The following is a 19,789-nucleotide window of genomic DNA, read 5'->3' as shown; positions in this document are numbered from 1 at the left end:
AACAGGAACAGCCAGACTGGCGAACATCTCGAGGAGGACGGTGAGAATGCCGGACCCGCCCTGCGGATCCTCGACAACTAGAAAGTCATTGAGGTAGTGGATGACTGACCGGAGGCCCCCGTGATGGACCAAGATCCAATGTAGCGCCTTGGCCAGCTGGTCGAATAACCAGGGGCTACTCTTGGATCCAAACGTGAGCCTGTTGGCGAAAAAATGATGCCCGGCCCACTCGATGCCGTAGAACTGCCACAACTGAGGTTGGATGGGAAGAAGTTTAAACGCATCGGCGATGTCAACCTTTGCCAACCAAGCGCCCCTACCATGCAACAGGATGGCCTGAATTGCGTCGTCCACTGAGGAATAACGCATGGCAAATTCCTCCGAGGGAATCAGGGAATTAAGGCTAGGGATTCCGGAAACATGAGGGGCGGACAGATCTTAAATCAATCTTTTTTTTTATTGGTGTTTTTCTTTGCCACTAAGCCGATGGGGTTGATTCGCCAAGAGGAAAACGGGATGCGCGGGAATGGGCCTATGAGGAACCCTTTAGCTACCTCCGACTGGAGCAACTCGCTAGTTGCTGGAGGGTCCAGGGTGGCGGACAGCAGATTCCTGCCTTCCCAGGGCACTTGTGGCAGCGTGATGAGCCCTGTGTGGAACCCCTGGCGGAAGCCTGCCAACAGGAACGCCACAAAATCCTGATCGTGGTGATCGTGAAGGAGCGCCGCCAAGAGGTCCACGTTGATGTCCGCTAGTCAGGACCCTTTAGCAGACTTCTTGGGGCAGGCGGACCGAGGGTGGGCCCTGAAGCTGCAGCTGGCATACGAGAGCACCCCCCCCCCCCACTACCCGAGTTGAAATTATTACAGACCTTGCTCTTCCCCAAGTAGACAATGGGTCTGCCTAGTTTGTCAGTGGAGGGGTTAGACGGAAAAGACCCGGAGGTCCCCGGGAGGGCCCTGTCCTGAGACGGGTGAGCGGTATTAGGGCACCATTCAGACGAGTGGAAGATTGACTGACACGTCGCACAGTTGGGAGCCCTGAGGCCAGCGAAGTGATGGCAAAAGAGCTCCGTGTCAATCAAAGACCAGCTGGTGACATACTGGAATTGGGCCAATGCTGCCGCCACCTTAGCCGAGAAGGAACGGTGGTAGTCATAGAAGGCCGACCCACCATACTTGTGCCCCAGGTTGGTGACCAGGTACAAGTAGCTGTCCAGCTCCTCTCTCCTCTCCGGCTGTGCGGTGCAGATGATGTCTCTGAAGAGGCTGAAAGCCAAGACAAACTCCGGGATTGTCAACTTGCGGTTGAGCCGTGAGTCCTTGGCCCGGAGGACCACCGACACATCGCCACAGTTGATGACCCTATTCTCGGGTACATCTTGAGCGGCAATGAGGATTGACGCCAGATTGACATCCTTCCCTGCCAGAATGTCTCTTTTGAGGTTTTCGGGAATGAAGTGAGAGGGGGACACCTGGGGAATGGGTCTTGGCGTACCTGTAGCCAGCCAACCCGATGTAGATGGAGCCATCAGCGGGACGGGAGCCATGGGTGGCCGGGATTCCAGCTCTGAAACCCTTGCCCGAACGTCTGCTACCGAGTCGACCAAAGAATTTAGGGTCGACTGTAGCTGCACCAGAGACAACTGGATGGACGACGCCTCCTGCTGCACCGCCGAAGTGCTGGGGCTGGTCATGAGCAGTTTGTACAGCTCTGCCTTCCTTGCGGTGGCCGGGTGCGGAATGCTTCTTCGGTTTAGCTCAGCCAACAGCTTTGGGATGGTCCAGCTCCGAAGGGGAGATGGACAGGCTGTCCTCCATATCCGAGGCACGAGACATGGCAGAGCAGCTAAAAAATAAAAGGCATGACAAATAAAGGCGAAAAAAAACCCCCAAAAAAACGAGAGGGTGATGACGGAATGGTATTCGGATTGGTGCACGATAGAGAAACACGTACCGGAATAGAATTCGTAGGATGGCTCAGTAGAACCTGACCTAGCCGAACAGACGAAGGCATAATTAAAAGCGTAAAACATGATCTGACTGGGACCCCGGTGGCGTCAGTGCGAACTTACCTGAACAGGACCGATAGGAACGGAGAAATAGGAACAAACCCCTGAAAATAAAGTAACAGGCGAAAAACATTTGAAAGTGCAGAGGACACGGGTGACCTCAAACCTGTTGGAACCAGGCGAACTGGCCAGGATGGGGAGCACCCTTAGGCCAAGTGACCATCCGAGCGCATCGGACCGGATACTTGACTGAAGAGAGCCGCCTGAGTGTACCAGGCGGTTGACAGAGAAGAAGGCGCGTAGCCATGAGATAGAGGCTGCGCGTAGCAGCGGCCCGCGAAGGGCGGTGGTAAGACATGAACCTAGAAGCCATGGAAAGCAAAGAACGACCAGGGGAGCAGCCGAAGGATGGCCCCTTAGAAAGACTCGGATAAGTCAAAGGACAGGTGCGTGAACCCGTGTGTTAGAGAAGAAACATGAAGACCTGGGCGTACCAGGAGTGTACCGTGCCCTGGGCGCACCAGGGAAGATACTGTGGCGCAACCAAAACCGTGACCGGACACCCGACTGTGCCCAGCAGACCAAATAAGCCTAGTGACATGAAGACAATGGCGGCCTGGGCGAACCAGGAAGACCAGACAACCCTGGTCGTGACCAGGTGCCAGAGGCGCGAGGGAAGCCAAGCTAGTCCTGCGTAGGATACCCACCCTTGTATTTGAAAGATGGTGTACCCCAATGTGGTGAAGCCGTTTTTTTTTTTTGCGGGTTTATCTTTTTTTTTTTTTGTTTTTTTTTCTTGCGGGTTTATTACGTTTAAAAAAATAATAATAATTTTTTAATATTGCGGGTTTATTACTGGTCTTTTTTTTTTTTTTTTTTATATTGCGGGTTTATGTCTGAATTTTGTTTCTTTCTGATATTGCGTGTTTATTTTTTTTTGATATGGCGGGTTTTAGGAAATTTATTGGCAGACTCATGCCCAGCCCTAGCGGGGCCAGGACCGGGCAGCCACCTGGAGAACCTAACTTCTTCTACCCCCTTTCCCCTATCCGGCCTGGCTGCCAGTGAGCCTGCGTTCCACATGGAACGCAAGCCGACACCGCAGCCAGGGACACCGGCCAGGGGGTGGGTGACATCACTTCTGGCGCCGGAAGGCGAGTGCGTTCCACCCTCCGTGCGCCGTTTGCAAGCACCCCCCCCCCAGGATAGGGGAGTCGCAGCGGTGTGTGCTCCTCACCCCCGAGCCGCCCGCCGCCGGAAGCCTGGAGAGCGGCCGGGTACCGGCACCAGGAAGCGCGTGCGTTCCATCCTGGAACGCACGCCTCTGTGCGCCGTCTTGGAAGAAGGGGTGAGGCGGCCAGGCATGTTTCCCCCCCCCCCCCCCCGTACAGAAAGAGCCGGGCGGTGACGAGAACCCGGAAGCGCGTGCGTTCCACGCTGGAACGCACCCGCTGAAAGAAGCGGTGGGAAGGAGCCGGACTGCCGCTGTCCTCTGCCCCGCGATAGTGCCTCATACTTACCACTGGAAGGGATGAACTCTGCGCGAGGCGGCCGGAGATACAAGGAGACACACGTAACAATCGCAAGTGAAAATCCATGAACCGGAACGCCTACTGAGGTGAGGGGAGTGGGGTTTATAAAGGCTCAAGCCCCTCCCACAAATGCAGGCTGAACTTCAGCCTTACCAACATATATATATTTGTGGTCAGGGCGACGGCCCCTGGACGTAGGAACTAGCACCAACCTCTGGCTGGTTAATGCCGGAAGCCTGTAACGAGGATAGGCCTAAAAGGGGGCCCACCCCAAAGGGAGAGCTAAGAAAAGGGGAGGGAGGGGTACCTGGCTGCACGTCCCGTCCCTTGCACTCCGTGGGATATAATAGCCAAGGGACGGGGCCTATGCCCCTCCCACAAATACAGGCTGCACGGCAGCCTTACCTACTTGTGGTCAGGGCGACGGCCCCTGGACGTAGGAACTAGCGCCAACCTCTGGCTGGTTAATGCCGGAAGCCTGTAACGAGGATAGGCCTAAAAGGGGCCAAAAAGGAGACACAACCATACGGACAGACACTTTGTTGTACTGTTACAGGGCCAGAGAACAGAAAGCATTACGGACCTCTGACTGAGGATTTGGAACGTATCTAGAAAAACACGACGACCTTCAGCGCCCTATGCACTTGATGACATGCGGAGGAATCTGGTGCCTAGCTGCCGCAGAGGCAGCCCCCAATACAAAAGGAGTGGCCCGAGATGCCCTTCGGGTCCTGACCTAACCCCGCCATCAATGAGCATACGTGTGACATGAACTGGGGCGTGGACAACGGCCCTCCCTTGAAGGGAAGTAGAGGACTGTCTGCTACCGCCACCTGCAGGGCCACAGACAATTGTCGCAGCGCCTTGACCGGGCACCCGTCGTTGAGCGAGGGGTAGAATGATACCAGGGTTGGAGGCCCTGTCTGAGCGGTCTTAGTAGACGGAATGCTCAGAACCAACAGGTCGTGATGCCAGGTCAAGTGCTGCTTCTGGAGATGACAGCCGTTCCGGACGGAAGTGGTGAATTCCCCCGGTCGAAGGAACCCGTAAAACCCTAGGTAAAGGGCGGCTTCAATGATTGTGCTAACCAAGGGCCCAAAAGGAACACCACCCAGAGCCAAGGACAACTGCCTGAACAAGGAGCCGGACATAGGTTGACGGACCACCGGCCTACTTGCACCGGCTTTCTCAATGCCCCGAAGCGTGGCCTTGATGGCCTGCGATGTAAAGAAAGAGATCCGGGCCGGATTGACCAACGTGAACTGATGTTGAACCCCCGCCAAATACAGGCGGATGGTATTGTGAGCGAGTCCGAGGTCGGCATGGCAATGCGCGATGAAAGCCATTATGAATGACAAGTCATCCACATTGCCCTGTGGATGATTTACGGCAAATTCTCCATACAGATTCCAGCCCGTGCGATAGTTCCTGACTGTATTCTCAGACAGGCTCTGGTGCCACAGGTCCTTTGCTGTGCTGACCAATGATGTTAATTCCACACCAGGTCACTATACGCTGGAACGCCTGCCCCTGTTGCGTCTGCGAGTGGTATGTTCTGAAAAAGATATTGACGTTAAACTGGGACAGCGCATCAGCAGCAGTATTCCTGGAACCCTGAATGTGGGAGCACTCAATGCAAACACTTATGCACCATGGACAACCAAACCAGCCTACGCATGAGAGCCATGATCTTAGGGGATTTTCCTCTGCCATTGCAGATGATGTCAACCAAGTCCTGACTCTCGGTGATGAATAACACCCTTGAGTCTGACCAATCGTGGCCCCATACATGGGCCGCTGCCATCTGGGACGGCCAGGCACCGGCAAGCCAGTGGTTGCCAAAAATGGCTGCAAAGCCCTTGGATGCGGCCGCGTCAGAATAGACCGTGGGAGAGGACGGGTCACGAGGGGGAATGAACAATCTCACGCCATTCCACGAGGACATGAATGTGCTCCACATTGACAGGTCTGCCATGGCCTGTTGGACGTACTTAGACAGGACACCATGCCGCCGAGGCGGCTGACGCGACATTGCCTGAACGCTTCAGACAGACGTGCAACAATAGACAAGCAAGACAACCTGGACGTACCAGGCAGGACCACGTGCCACCGGCGTGGCAGACATACTTTGCCTGAACGCTGCAAGCAGACGTGCAACAGGAGACGATTATGGCCACCTGGACGTTCCAGGCAGGACCACCTGTTACCGGAGTGACCACCACAATAACGCCTGAACGCTTCAAGCGGACGTACGACATGAGACGAAAAGACACCCTGGAGATCCAGGCAGGACAATGTGCCACAGGAGTGGCGGACGTAAAAATTGCCTGAACGCTTCAAGCAGACGTACCACAATAAATAAAGCGACAACCTGGAGTTCCAGGCAGGACCACATGTCACCGGAGTGGCGGACGCAACATTGCCTGAACGCTTCAAGCAGACGTACCACAATAAATAAAGTGACAACCTGGAGTTCCAGGCAGGACCACATGCCACAGGAGTGACGGACGCAACATTGCCTGAACGCTTCAAGCAGACGTACCACAATAGACAAAGTGACAACATGTGACACCGGAGTGGCTGACAGAATAGTGCCTGAACGTTCCAAGCAGACGAGCAACGAGAGAGACGAAGTTGAACTTATTGCACATCTGGCTCTTGCCCAGATACACAATCGGCCTACCAAACTTGTCCATGAGGGCCGGGCCCCTGGGGACCCCCGAAGTCCCTGGAAGGCTCTGTCTGGCTAAACGGCCGCCTCGTTGGGGCACCATCCTGCGGCATGAAAAATGGACTGGCATGTGCCACAAGGGTCAGAACCGATACTCACCTGGTTATGGAATTTGATGAGAATGGAACAGATACCGTACCGGAGGCCCGTACCCACTGACCGAGATGGAGGCCTTGTTTAAGGAAGGACGACGGCACTGAGACCCCACAACGTGCTGCTGTATAAACAAAGAACAATGTATGAACATCTTAGTGCACTGGAAATATTACCGACCTGGTTGCATCAGGCCGTGCAGCCTGCCCCTAAGGGTAAAGAAAAACATGGCCTGAACGCTTCAGGCAAACAATGATGAGGACTGACGAGCAGACCAACCAGGGGACAAGCCCCCCGGGGGTGCTGCAAAGTCATGCATGCTGCTATGGCGGATGTGTGCCAAGATTGGAGATAAAGACCCCTTGGACATATTCAGACAGGACACCATGCCACCGGAGCGGCGGACGTAACATTGCCTGAACGCTCCAGACAGACGTACAACAAGGGCGACGAGTAAGACAACCTGGACGTTTAACAGGCAGGACCACGACGTAACATTGCCCGAACGTTTCAAGCAGACATGCCACAAGAGACGACTATGACAACCTGGACGTTCCAGGCAGGACCACGTGCCACAGGAGTGGCGGACGTAACATAGCCTGAACGCTTCAAGCAGATGTACCACAATAGACAAAGTGACAACCTGGACGTTCCAGGCAGGACCACGTGCCACAGGAGTGGCGGACGTAACATAGCCTGAACGCTTCAAGCAGATGTACCACAATAGACAAAGTGACAACCTGGACGTTCCAGGCAGGACCACGTGCCACAGGAGTGGCGGACGTAACATAGCCTGAACGCTTCAAGCAGATGTACCACAATAGACAAAGTGACAACCTGGACGTTCCAGGCAGGACCACGTGCCACTGGAGTGGCGGACGTAACATTGCCTGAACGCTTCAAGCAGACGTACCATAATAGACAAAGTGACAACCTGGATGTTCCAGGCAGTATCATGTGACACCGGGGTGGCTGACAGAACACTGCCTGAACGCTTCAAGCAGACGAGCAACGAGAGAGACGAGTATGACAACCTGGACTTGCCAAGCGGGACAACATGCCACCGGAGCGGCGGACATAACATGACTTGAAACCCAAGCTGACGTAAAACAACGTAGGTGAGTACGCCACCAAGGAACCCCGGCTGGCCACCTCTCGTGAGTGGGAGACGTGAGAACGTGCCTACGGCCAAACCCACTGTGACAGTGACACATAACATACCCGTATGTAAAATCAGAACGTACCACCTACTGTACATACGGGAATCCTTGGAATGGTGTCAAGCGTCAGATAACCGACCAGAACGAAGCCACTGAAATATGATGATGCATCACAACAATGTAACTGTATGGCGGAACTTTTTTTTTTTTTTTTTTTTTTTTTCCTAGCAGGGCCGGGCCGGGCCGGGCCAGCCCAGCTTTCCCGCCGGAGCCACAGGACGCAGGCAACTGCTGCCCCAGCACGGAGAGCCCCACAAGTCCACAATACCGGCTGACCAATGGCAATGTTAGAACCCACCGGATACCTGTTGGATCCAGGTAAGATGTATTCAAATGGACCACATGGAGCGGTCTTATCTATACATGCCTGATAAGGTAACTCCGGTAGTGTGCTCCACGGCCCAACAGACCACCGGGGTTGCAGGAGCTATGGACATGGCCTCAGATACAACTATGGAGGCATGACGTAACTGTCACGTATTGCCACCAATATGATGTGTGTATGAAAAGAGTGAGAAAGGTGTTTAGTAAAATGAATATTCTGGAACAGCTCCTGCCAACAATTCCCAGCCCACATATCCCAGCGCCGTGATCAGTGATCTTATTCAGATACACCCAGCATGGGATACAGCTCTGGGAAAAATGGGAACAGGGTGAATTGGAGAAAACCTAACCCTGAGCGATTCAGGGAAGACATGACACCTGCGATTCCTGGGGACATGACACCTGCGATTTGGAGAAAAACATAACCCTGAGCGATTCAGGGAAGACATGACACCTGCCATTCTTGGGGACCAGACACCTGCAATTTAGAGAAAACATAACCCTGAGGGACTCAGGAAAGACATGACACATGCAATTCTTGGGGACATGACACCTGAGATTTGGAGAAACATAACCTGAGCGATTCAGGGAAGACATGACACGAGCGATTTTGGGAACGTGACCTGCGATTCCGGGCACGTGACACCTGTGATTCGGGGGAAAACATGACATTTGAGCGAAACAGGGAACAAAACCTGAGCGATTCAGGGAAGCCAGAGCACAGGCGTGCTTCAAGAAATACCACAAACACAAGCGCCTGAGCGGTTCGGGGAACGTATGACCCCCGACTGATTCCAGGAATTCACAGCTGAAAAACCCTGAAACATAAAAACGTACACTTGCGAGGTTTGGCGACCCCAGTGCCTTGGTGACACCGGGAGTACTCTGACCCGTGGGTAACCGGGTCAGGGGGTGGCCGCCGTATGCGATTCAGGGAACATAATGAGAATGTGCACAATGAATACATGTCTAGGTTCCCTGAATTACAATGAATACACGCCCAGGTAGACTGTCTCAACTGCACCACCTTACCTAAAGAAACTAGACGCAGATCTATAGGTATGTGATGCTGGGTGACTGTGCCCCTAAGTGAGCTGAGCCCAGACATAATGCTATTGACATGGTATTGACCGAAGTTCAGTAATGTGGGCACCGTATGTGGAACACTGAAACAGGGTGACGCTCCCCTGTACCAGCCACGTGCATAGTGATGTGCACGTGCTGGTGTACGTGCGCCTCTGTGACTGCACCCGCAGGGCCCCGGCCGGCGGCGGGGTTACCAACATAGGCCGAGCGTGACCAGGGGCGGAGCCGCCGAGCGTGCCTAGCAACCGGCACACGCGGCCGCCCCCGGACCACCCGCCCGTCCGCGAACAGCCAGCGCCGCCCGGCCTGAACCAGAGGTGAGGTGTGGAGTTCCGGCCCCAACTCCCCCCCCCGCGTGTCTGCGGCGTCCCCGGTGTGGTTAGGATTAGAGCCGCTGTCCGCCTGCCCCCGTACCGTGGCAAGGATCCGACCGGCCTGCTGGCATCGGATACACGTTGCTTACCTGACCCGGACGAGGCGAAGCCGATCCAACTACTTACCCGGATCGAGGCTTAAGGGAGCGGGACGTGCAGGAACCAGACGTGACCGGAAGTACCATGTACCTGGCTGCACGTCCCGTCCCTTGCACTCCGTGGGATATAATAGCCAAGGGGCGGGGCCTATGCCCCTCCCACAAATACAGGCTGCACGGCAGCCTTACCTACATATATATATATACAGATGTGTGCAATATAAGTGGCATATATATATATGTATCCACAGACCTGGGCCCATACTGGCCATACAGGGCCAATATATATATGTATATATTAAAAGGCTTATATAGATATAGTTGCATAAAACTCCTTCCTTCTACACATCCCATTGAAAGATAGAACATGTCCTATTATTGCCCGCAAATCACGTTCCGTAGCTCCATTCAAGTAAAAACGGAACACATACGGAAATTTTATGCCCAGCCCAGTTTTTTTCTATGTAAATACTGTATAGTGTATATGCCATACGGAAAAACAGGACAGAAATGGAAACACAACGGAAACCAAAAACGGAACAACGGAAAAATGGACTGCAAAACACTGAAAAAGCCATACAGTCCTGTGAAAGAGGCCTAAGGCTACATGCACATGACCGTATGTGTTTTGCGGTCCGCAATTTGTGGATCCGCAAAAAAAAACATACAGTATGCCTTTCGTTTTTTTTACGGATCCATTATAACAATGCCTAAAACAGACAAGAATAGGACATGTTGTATTTCTTTTGCGGGGCAAAAAAACTGAACGGACACGGAAACAAGCAACGTTCGTGTGCATGTAGCCTCATACTGATGCAACAGGATCAGTTTTTTTTCTCTCTCTTTAGCCTTATGCACACGACCATTGTTTTGGTTCGCATCCGAGCCACAGTTTTTGCGGCTCGGGTGCGGACCCATTCACTTCAATAGGGCCGCAAAAGATGTCCGCACCCGCATCTGTTGCTCCGTTCCGTGGTCCGCAAAAAACATATAACCTGTCCTAATCTTGTCCGTTTTGCGGACAAGAATAGGCAGTTATATTAATGGCTGTCCGTGCCGTTCCGGAACACACACGGACGCCATCAGTGTTTTGAGGATCCTCGATTTACGGACCACAAAACACACAATGGTCGTGTGCATGCAGCCTTCTTCTGACAGATCAGAAGGACAGAAAGCTAGACGGTGATGTGAACTCACCCTAAGGCCCCTTTCACACGGGCGAGTATTCCGCGCGGGTGCGATGCGTGAGTTGAACGCATTACACCCGCACTGAATCCTGACCCATTCATTTCTATGGGGCTGTTCACATGAGCGGTGATTTTCACGCATCACTTATGCGTTGCGTGAAAATCGCAGCATGTTCTATATTCTGCGTTTTTCACGTAACGCAGGCCCCATAGAAATGAATGGGGTTGCGTGAAAATCGCAAGCATCCGCAAGCAAGTGCGGAGGTGGTGCGATTTTCACGCATGGGTTTTAGGTGACAGTCTATTCACTGTATTATTTTCCCTTATAACATGGTTATAAGGGAAAATAATAGCATTCTGAATACAGAATGCAGAGTATAATAGTACTGGAGGGGTTAAAAAAAAAATTAAAAGTTAACTCACCTTCTCCTCTTGATCACGTAGTTCCCGGTCCCTTCTTTATTAGCTGTGGGCTAAAGGACCTGTGGTGATGTCACGGTGATGGACCATGTGATTGGAGCATGTGATCTGACATCACCACAGGTCCTTTAGCCCACAGCTAGTAAAGAAGGGACCGGGAACTACGCGATCAAGAGGAGAAGGTGAGTTAACTTTTTTATTCTTTTTAACCCCTCCAGCGCTATTGTACTATGCATTCTGTATTCAGAATGTTATTATTTTCCCTTATAACCATGTTATAAGGGAAAATAATACAATCTTCAGAACATCAATCCCAAGCCCGAACTTCTGTGAAGAAGTTCGGGTTTGGGTACCAAACATGCGCGATTTTTCTCACGCGAGTGCAAAACGCATTACAATGTTTTGCACTCGCTTGGAAAAATCGCGCATTTTCCCGCAACGCATCGGCCTCTTATCCGGGCAAAAATAGTGACGCCCGTGTGAAAGAGGCCTAAGGCTGGGTTCACACGAGCGTGACGGATTGACCCTGGGTTCAGACCTGAGCGTTCTGAAACGAGCGCTCTGTATGCGCGATTGTACGGGCGTTTACAATCGCGCATACAGAGACAGGCGTGCACACATTGTTGCGCGTTCCCGAATATCTATGTACGGGAACGCGCGACAAACGCCCCAAAAAAAGCTCAAGAACTTGTTTGAGCGTCGGGCGTTTTACAGCGCGATCGTACGCGCTGTAAAACGCCCAGGTGAGAACCATTCCCATAGGGAATCATTGGTTTCTCTGTGTTGAGCGTTTTGATGCGTTTTTCACGCGCGTGATAAAAAACTGAAGGTTTACAAACAACATCTCTTAGCAACCATCAGTGTAAAACGCATCGCACCCGCACTTGCTTGCAGATGCAATGCGTTTTTCACGCAGCCCCATTCACTTCTATGGGACCTGTCCTGCGTTACAAACGCAGAATATAGAGCATGCTGCGATTTTAAAGCATTGCAGAAGTGATGCGTGAAAAAAACCGCTCATGTGCACAGCCCCATTGAAATGAATGGTGCCGGATTCAGTGCGGGTGCAATACGTTCACCTACCGCATTGCACCCACGCGGAAATCTCGCCCGTGTGAACTCAGCCTAAGGCTGGTTTCACACGGGCGTTGCGGTATGGGGCCGGATGCGTTCAGGGTGCGTTCAGTGAAACTCGCACTATTTTGCAAGCAAGTTCAGTCAGTTTTGTCTGCGATTGCGTTTAGTTGTTCAGTTTTTTCCGCGCGTGATAAAAAACTGAATGTTTACAAACATCATCTCTTAGCAACCATCAGTGAAAAACGCATCGCATCCGCCCTTACTTGCAGAATATAGAACATGCTGCGATTTTCACGCAACGCAGAACTGATGCGTGAAAAACAACGCTCATGTACACAGCCCCATTGAAATGAATGGGTCAGGATTCAGTGCGGGTGCAATGCGTTCACGTCACGCATTGCACCCGCGTGTAAATCACGCTCGTGTGAAAGGGACCTAAGGATTCATGTAAACGAAGATATTTTCTTTCCGCCTCTGTTCCATTTTTTTTGCGGACCGTGTGCGGAACCATTCACTTTAATGTGTCCGCAAAAACAACGGAAGGTACTTTGTGTGCATTCTGTTTCCGTATTTCCGTTCTGCAAAATTAGTGCATGTCCTATTATTGTCCGCAAATCACGGTCCGAGGCCCCAATCAAGTCAATGGGTCCGCAAAAAATATGGAACGCACACGGAACACATCCGTATGTCATCCGTATTTCGCGGATCCATACTGTAGAAATGCTATGCCCAGCCCATATTGCTCGTGTTTGGTTTTTAATAAGTTACTGTTTCCGTTTCCGATCCGCAAAAAAAGGATCGTATACGGAAACCATACAGATATGTGCTGTGGAATAACGGAACGGAAGAGGACTTAAATCAGAGAAAAGAAAACCCTCAGATACAGAACAACGGATACGTGAAAAATGGACCGCAAAACAACAACGTCCGTGTGCATGAGCCCTAAGGAATAAATACACCCAAGAAATGAACACAAATCCCTTATGAACTCCACCACTGGACTCTGCATTGCCATATCCTCATCAGGTATGGATGGTGTCCAGCTGAGTATAATGAAGGGTCAGGTGAAGTGATGACCATGTGATGGGTGAGGTATAAAGCTCTCCTCCCTCCACCCCTTCCTGGTGTGACTTCTCCTGTAGTCAAGATGTTGTTAGGGATTAGGTGGAGGTGGCTGCTTGTGGTTCTCCTCTATGGGTCAGGCTTTAGCAGTGCCTTGGTTAGACATCGGCGCCAGCCAGACACTCGGTGGAGGAATTATCAGCCTGGATGGGGATCTTCTAGAACTGTATCTGCAGTAGGTTCTCCTAGGGGAAATCTTTTGTCTCCAGTTTCTGGAATTGGGTCTCTGAGAGGTTCTGGTCCTGTGTCTGGATGGGGTCGCATGTATCCTGGAGTAGGTATTCAGTCCAGACAGCTTACACAGCCCCCACCAATTATGCCAAACCCATCATCCCCTGTCAGTGTGCAGTGTGCTGAGGACAGTATGGTGGTGACTGTAGAGAGAGACTTCTATGGTAATGGTAGGCTGGTGAATCCTTCAGACCTGGTCCTTGGGACCTGCACAGCTGGATCTCAGACTTCAGTTACTACTGTAGTCTTTCAAATTGCTCTTCAAGAATGTGGAAGCAACCTAGAGGTAAGTTGGTGGAGGACTAAAGGTCCCTAATAGTAGACAAATATGCACTGGGCAACAATTACTGTGTTTATCATGAAAACCCTTTAGGTCCTTTTCACTATATTGAAATGGTTGTGGACAGAGATGAGCAAATTTCATATTTAGAAATGTATTTTATGCTTTTACTGGTAAAAGGTGAATTGCGTTATGGATTCTACTACCACGGACCATAATGCAATTGTATTATGACGGAATACCTCTAAAAGTATTCAGTCATAGAATTCTATGGGCTGCAAAACGGATTTGTTCCCATTATGCAGGGGAGTCCTCTCCTGCAGAACTGAAACGGGCCAGATCCTTTTTGCAGGCCATAGACTTCTGTCACAGAATTGCGTTGTGGTCTGTGGTAACGGAATCCATAACACAATTCCCCTTTTACCAGTAAACAAAGCATGAACAAATTTCATAACCTGAAATTTGCTCAGCTCTTGTTGTGGACATAGATCTGGCTTCTTTGAGGTACATTAACCCTTTCTACAGCTTGTGCCCAGGAATGTTGGCTTGTTTTAGCCGGTATACTATGGTGTCATGATCTTCTGACGCAATAATGGACTCTTATAACAAAATCTAACCAGCTTTGTCAAGTTTCTCTTCTTGTATATCTTATAGGATGGCTCGTTCTTACTCAATTTTCCCACTGATTTTGGTTGAGCATTTAGGATTTTGTGTGTGTGTTTTTGAGTGGAGACTAACCTTTATTGTGGCTCTTTATCTTCTCAAGATGACTTCAGATATGCTTATCTACAAAATCAACTTGTCTTACACCCCCACCACCTCCCCCAATGTGCCCATCATCAGGTCCAATCCTGCAGTGGTTCCCATCTGGTGTTACTACCCACGGTAAGTCTGTACCAATAGTGGATTCTATAGCTATGTCTTCTAGAGCCTCCCAGTGGTGAAATGTCTTCCAGGAGTCCCAAGTTAAGCTAGATGGTAGTTGTATGTGGTCACACTGAGACAACTGTTTGCCCCAACCAGCCATAAGACAGTCTCATCCTGCTGGATCTGACTGGGACAGTCACAACTTGATTCCACTTACAATATGAAGCAATGTTCTGTAGTATCAGTACTGTGATATTTGGCCATGTAATGAGTATAGCAGCTGTACTGTCCATGTAGTCCCATCCTAATTATTGCATTAATCATCCTGCTCCTCTTCAAGGTTCATAATGACTCTGAAAGGGATCTTGACAAAAATTCCCCTCTTGCTCTATTGAGGCTTTGAGCTGTCTCCTTTCCTGGCATGTCTGTTTCACCAACTACTTACACTCCATGTAGTAATTCTGGAGATCCTTTAACTATTCCTCTGATTCCTAATGGAAGATAGCAGTATGCCATAAAGGTCTGAGTGTTCAGTTTTGGGGTGTGACACTAATTCTATTGGTGCAGCCAGTCACTATGCAGGGACACCCAGATTAGCTTTTATTGCAAACTGCCAGCAATTCAATAGTAGTAGGAATAATGGGGGGGGGGGACTGAAGCCCACAAGATACTCCAGAAATGATATGACCTGGGAATTGGTTGCTAAAACAAATGTCTGGGGAGTAGTCAGGCCCTCTTTGAATAGGACCTGGCAGGAGGACTTGAGGCAAAAAATAGGTTGGCGACCATAAAACTCCTTGGTGTAAGTAGAGCAGGACTGGTCAGGGTGTCGTTACTTCAGTTAAAAGCGCTGGAACACCCCTAAAGCCTCAATTCGATTAGTGTCTGCTTCGCTAATTTACCATATGGTTGACAAGATACTTTCAAGTTCCAGTCAACCTCTCAAAGGGCTTGTCCACCATGGCTGCTTACTTCCAAAAATCACCCCTCCTGTCGATTGACTCAGCTCTATAGTGAATAGGGCTAAACTGCGATGCCACCTGTGGACACATGGTATGATTATCGAAAGCTGCCATTTACATCCAATCATGTACAGTTATCCTTTAATTTCTCTACTCTTTCAGATTTGGCAATGTAAGCAGCAATGCCATCAAGCCAACATGGGCTCCCTTCAGCACCACAGTGAGCTCAGAAGAAAGGTTGTCTTTCTCCTTGACTCTCATGACTGGTAAGACTTCTTCCAGTAGAGGAGGGGTGCGTAGTCTCTTGTCTTGTACTAATAGCCTTATTTTGTCTGTAGAGGACTGGAGTGCTCCTCGTCCATCACTGGTCTACCAGCTTGGTGAGATCTTCTACATAGAGGCCTTTGTGGACATGGAGAACCACGTCCCGATGATGCTGTTTGTTGATAGCTGTGTTGCCACCCTTACTCCAGATGAGACCTCTAATCCTCACTATGACATTATTGCTTATAATGGGTGAGTTTCTGTTTTGTTGTTTTTACTGTTAATTCAAGGGCATCTTTGCTGAAATAAATATCTCCTACAGGTGCTTGATCGATGGGATGCTAGAAGAATCCTCTTCAACCTTTGGTTCTCCAAGACCTGAAGCAAATAAGCTTAGATTCACAGTTGATGCCTTCAGGTTCATTAACAGTGACCTTTCTATGGTAAGGACTAGAGATAGTAGTATGACCCTGAATGCCAAGCAATTGACTTTTTGTAACATACTTGTTTTCACCCCACTAATTAGGGTTGAAAGCGCCCAACTGGCCACTGTTCTAACCTGCACTTTCAACATTAAAGTGTTGCCAAAATTAGGTGTTACATACTACTTACATGGCCCAGTAGCACAAGTGCCAGTGGTACCTTTGTTCTTTTGTTGTGACTTTCACCAGCTGAAATGATGATTAACCCATATGCAAATGAGGGCTTGTAGGTGCCCAGGCCGCTCTGCCTTTCACATTGCTTGTCCCTCCCTGTAAGGGTTCTTTCACACTAGCGTTATTCTTTTCTGACATTAGGTTCCGTCCTAGGGGCTTAATACCAGAAAAGATCTGAGTTTTATCCAAATACATTCTGAATGGAGAGCAATCCATTCAGGATGTCTTCAGGTCAGTTTGTTAGCCTTTTCAGGGCTGAGATAATACTGCAGCATGCTGCGGTTTTATCTCCGTTCCAAATTCCGGAACAGATCCGGCATTTCTTCCAGTTGACACGCATTAATGTCGGATCCAGCCCCGAGTGTTCCTGCCAAACGGATCCATCTTGTGGTCTGCGCATGCTTAGACCACAAAACATGTGACAAAATAATGTCGGCTAACACCGGAGAGATGGATCCAGCATTTCAATGCATTTGTCAGACGGATCAGGATCCTGTTCCGGCGATGGAACTGACTGCCGGAATCCTCTGCCGCAAGTGGGAAAGTACCCCAAGTCTGTTGCATCATTCCCAGTACCGGCCAAGAACCTGCACATGGCAGTTTGCCGCCGGCCTGGGCATGCCCGCTGGTTTCACATGGCGCATGTGCACTTGATTTATCGATGCTGCTGCCCACAATGGCCATCAGTGACAAAACAGACTAACGGGGCAGGACAAGCAAGAGGTTGGAGTAGTAATATGGGAAAGGCAGTGGCCTGGGCACCTACATCACGAGCACGGCCCCTGGACACTTGCCAGCCCTCATCTGCATATGGATTAAATGTTTATTGGTACTTAAGGAAGAGTGCCAAGTAAGCAATGTGTAACGTCAAATCTTGGTGACGGACTCCCTCTAATGAAGGCAAATGTATTGGAATTTATATTCTCCTTTGATAGCCTGATTATAATGGAATTCTGCTTGACACTAATGTACGTTAACTGTTCAAAATAAGAAACTCAATAAAAACTATTAAAACAGAATAACCCATATGGGAATCCTTTCTAGTATGGGTCCTGAGGGTAAATTTTCCAGCTGTCCAAGATTATGAATGTAAATTATTTCTCATGAGATATAAACTGTAATTGTGGTGTCTTAGATCTACATAACCTGTCACCTAAGAGCTGCTGACATCAACCAGACCCCTGATCCAATGAACAAGGCCTGCTCCTACAACAAGGCTACCAGTAGGTAAGACCTTTTACATCTGAGTGTCTTCAGTTAGATGACTACACAACCCTAAATGGAGTCTTGGATAACAATGGATGTTCTCTCAATGGTTGACACTTTTCTTGCTCTTATAGTTGGTCACCTGTGGAAGGCCCCAGTGTGAACTGCCAGTGCTGCAACACTGGGAACTGTGCTACAGTTGGCAGCCGGAGAACAGCATGGGGCCCACAACCTGCCAGGTCAAGAGGAGTTGGGAAGAGAGATGTCGGTGAGTTCTTCATTTAAATGTCTCCTAAAACTTCTATAAATGTGAAGGTATTTGAAAATGGCTGTTGCTAATTCTTCCACTAGGTTCTCATCTAGAGAAGTACACTCTGGCCAGACTGGGCCCTCTTCTAGTGACTGGATCTAAGCCTAACCAGGTTTCCAAAGAAGGAATTTCCCAAGCTTCCAGAATGATTGTAGAAGAACCTCTGCAGTTGTGGGTGCTGGTGGCCATGGGCTCAATCACTTCAGTAGTTGTTGCTGTGACTCTTATTGTGGCTGTAAAATGTATTTTGAAAAAACTGTCTCACAAATAGTCCAGAAATAAATGGGTAAAATGTTACTTGTTCTTTTATGTCTTGTCTCAATCGATGGTACCAATGGTTGTATAGGATTAGCTTCATGTGACCCATAACTTCATGCATGGTCCAGCAACACAGACCATCTCCTGGTGCTATATACAGGAGTACTGTAGGGCTATATAGAGGATTTTCTGTGGGTCACATGGAAGTATGTGAATGGGGTTGCTAAGCATTATACAGATGCATTTAAAAAAGTTTTTCTTGAAATTACACCCCCCCCCCCCACCCAACAATTACACATAAAATAGGCCTTAATGGACTATTTTGTAAAGATCCAAATGGAGAAACTGGATTGATGGTTCTCAGGTTGGTACATACAGATTTTTCCTTGGCATAGCAATGGTATGTGCTCTTAAATGTCTAATGCGTGTGGGTTTCACCTTCAAAGAAGATCCTGGCTTGAAGTGCATACTTTTCCATTGACTGCTATGGGAATTCTGACAAGACTGCTGGCTCAGCTGTTTTTCAAGATCCCAGATCAGTCAAGGAGGGTGGCATGCTGTGTTCTTGGCTGGACTGCGTTCTTAATGTAGGTCCAGTGGTGGTCTTGAGACCCACACAATTGCTTGGAACCCCTTGACAGTTGGACAGTGCAAATCTTTCAGAAGGACATGGGGCTTAATATCTGCTATTCATTATCTTAGGCTTCAGGCCACTAGATCTGAATCCTAGGAGTTGGTACAATAGGACAAGTGGTCAGCATGACCTGTGCCAGTTCTTAGCTTTATCTGCAGGCTGACCATTGCAGATGACAACATGAATGGGGAGTGATGCAAGTATTCTATTTTGGCACTTGGGAGGGGCAGTATAAATAAATGCAGCACTCCTGGGGCCAGCCATACTGGAGGGGCATTATAAATATAGTGGGCACTGTTGGGGTCCCAGCAGTGCCCACTTAGTAGTGTCTTGCAGCAGTTTTAACTTTATAGTGCCCCCTCTTTTATATAGAGGAGCACTTCCTGCAGCATACTAAATTGGGGGTAGCAGCAGGATAACACCATTGGGAACCAAAAGATGATCTGGTCTGAGTGGAGAACATAAGTAAAGAGAACATCTACATCACTGGATGTAAGAGGTATGATGCTGTAAATGTACTGTCCTGATCAAAAGTTTAAGACCACTTGAAAAATGGCAAAAAATCATATTTAGCATGGCTGGATCTTAACCACCTCCGGACCGCCTAACGCACATGTGCGTTCCGGAGGTGGCAGCGCTGCGCACAGTCACGCATATACGCGTCATCTCGCGAGACGCGAGATGACGCGACTATGCGCGCGCGCATGCGCAGTTCGCGCCGGCATTTCGCACAGAAGTATTTCGTCAGCAACCTGCCAGCCAATGATCGTGGCTGGCAGGTTGCTGATTTTTAAAAAAGCCAATCACAGAGCCTTATAGCAGATCATATTTGTAAATATGATCTGT

The 19,789-nt window shown here is 49.6% G+C and overlaps 1 protein-coding gene across 1 annotated transcript; it reads left to right on the top strand.

The window, feature by feature from the left end:
• The first annotated feature begins 13,300 nt into the window (after positions 1–13,300).
• Positions 13,301–18,322, top strand: LOC122923092 (zona pellucida sperm-binding protein 3-like). Its single transcript, XM_044273820.1, has 8 exons — positions 13,301–13,792; positions 14,553–14,671; positions 15,778–15,881; positions 15,954–16,131; positions 16,202–16,322; positions 17,671–17,762; positions 17,876–18,009; positions 18,093–18,322. Exons 1-8 carry the CDS (start codon positions 13,301–13,303, stop codon positions 18,320–18,322), a joined length of 1,470 nt encoding a protein of 489 aa, XP_044129755.1.
• The last annotated feature ends 1,467 nt before the right edge of the window (positions 18,323–19,789 follow it).

The sequence above is a fragment of the Bufo gargarizans genome, unplaced genomic scaffold (genome assembly GCF_014858855.1).
Source record: "Bufo gargarizans isolate SCDJY-AF-19 unplaced genomic scaffold, ASM1485885v1 original_scaffold_1168_pilon, whole genome shotgun sequence".
NCBI lineage: Eukaryota > Metazoa > Chordata > Amphibia > Anura > Bufonidae > Bufo > Bufo gargarizans.
This window is presented reverse-complemented; position numbering and strand designations above follow the sequence as displayed.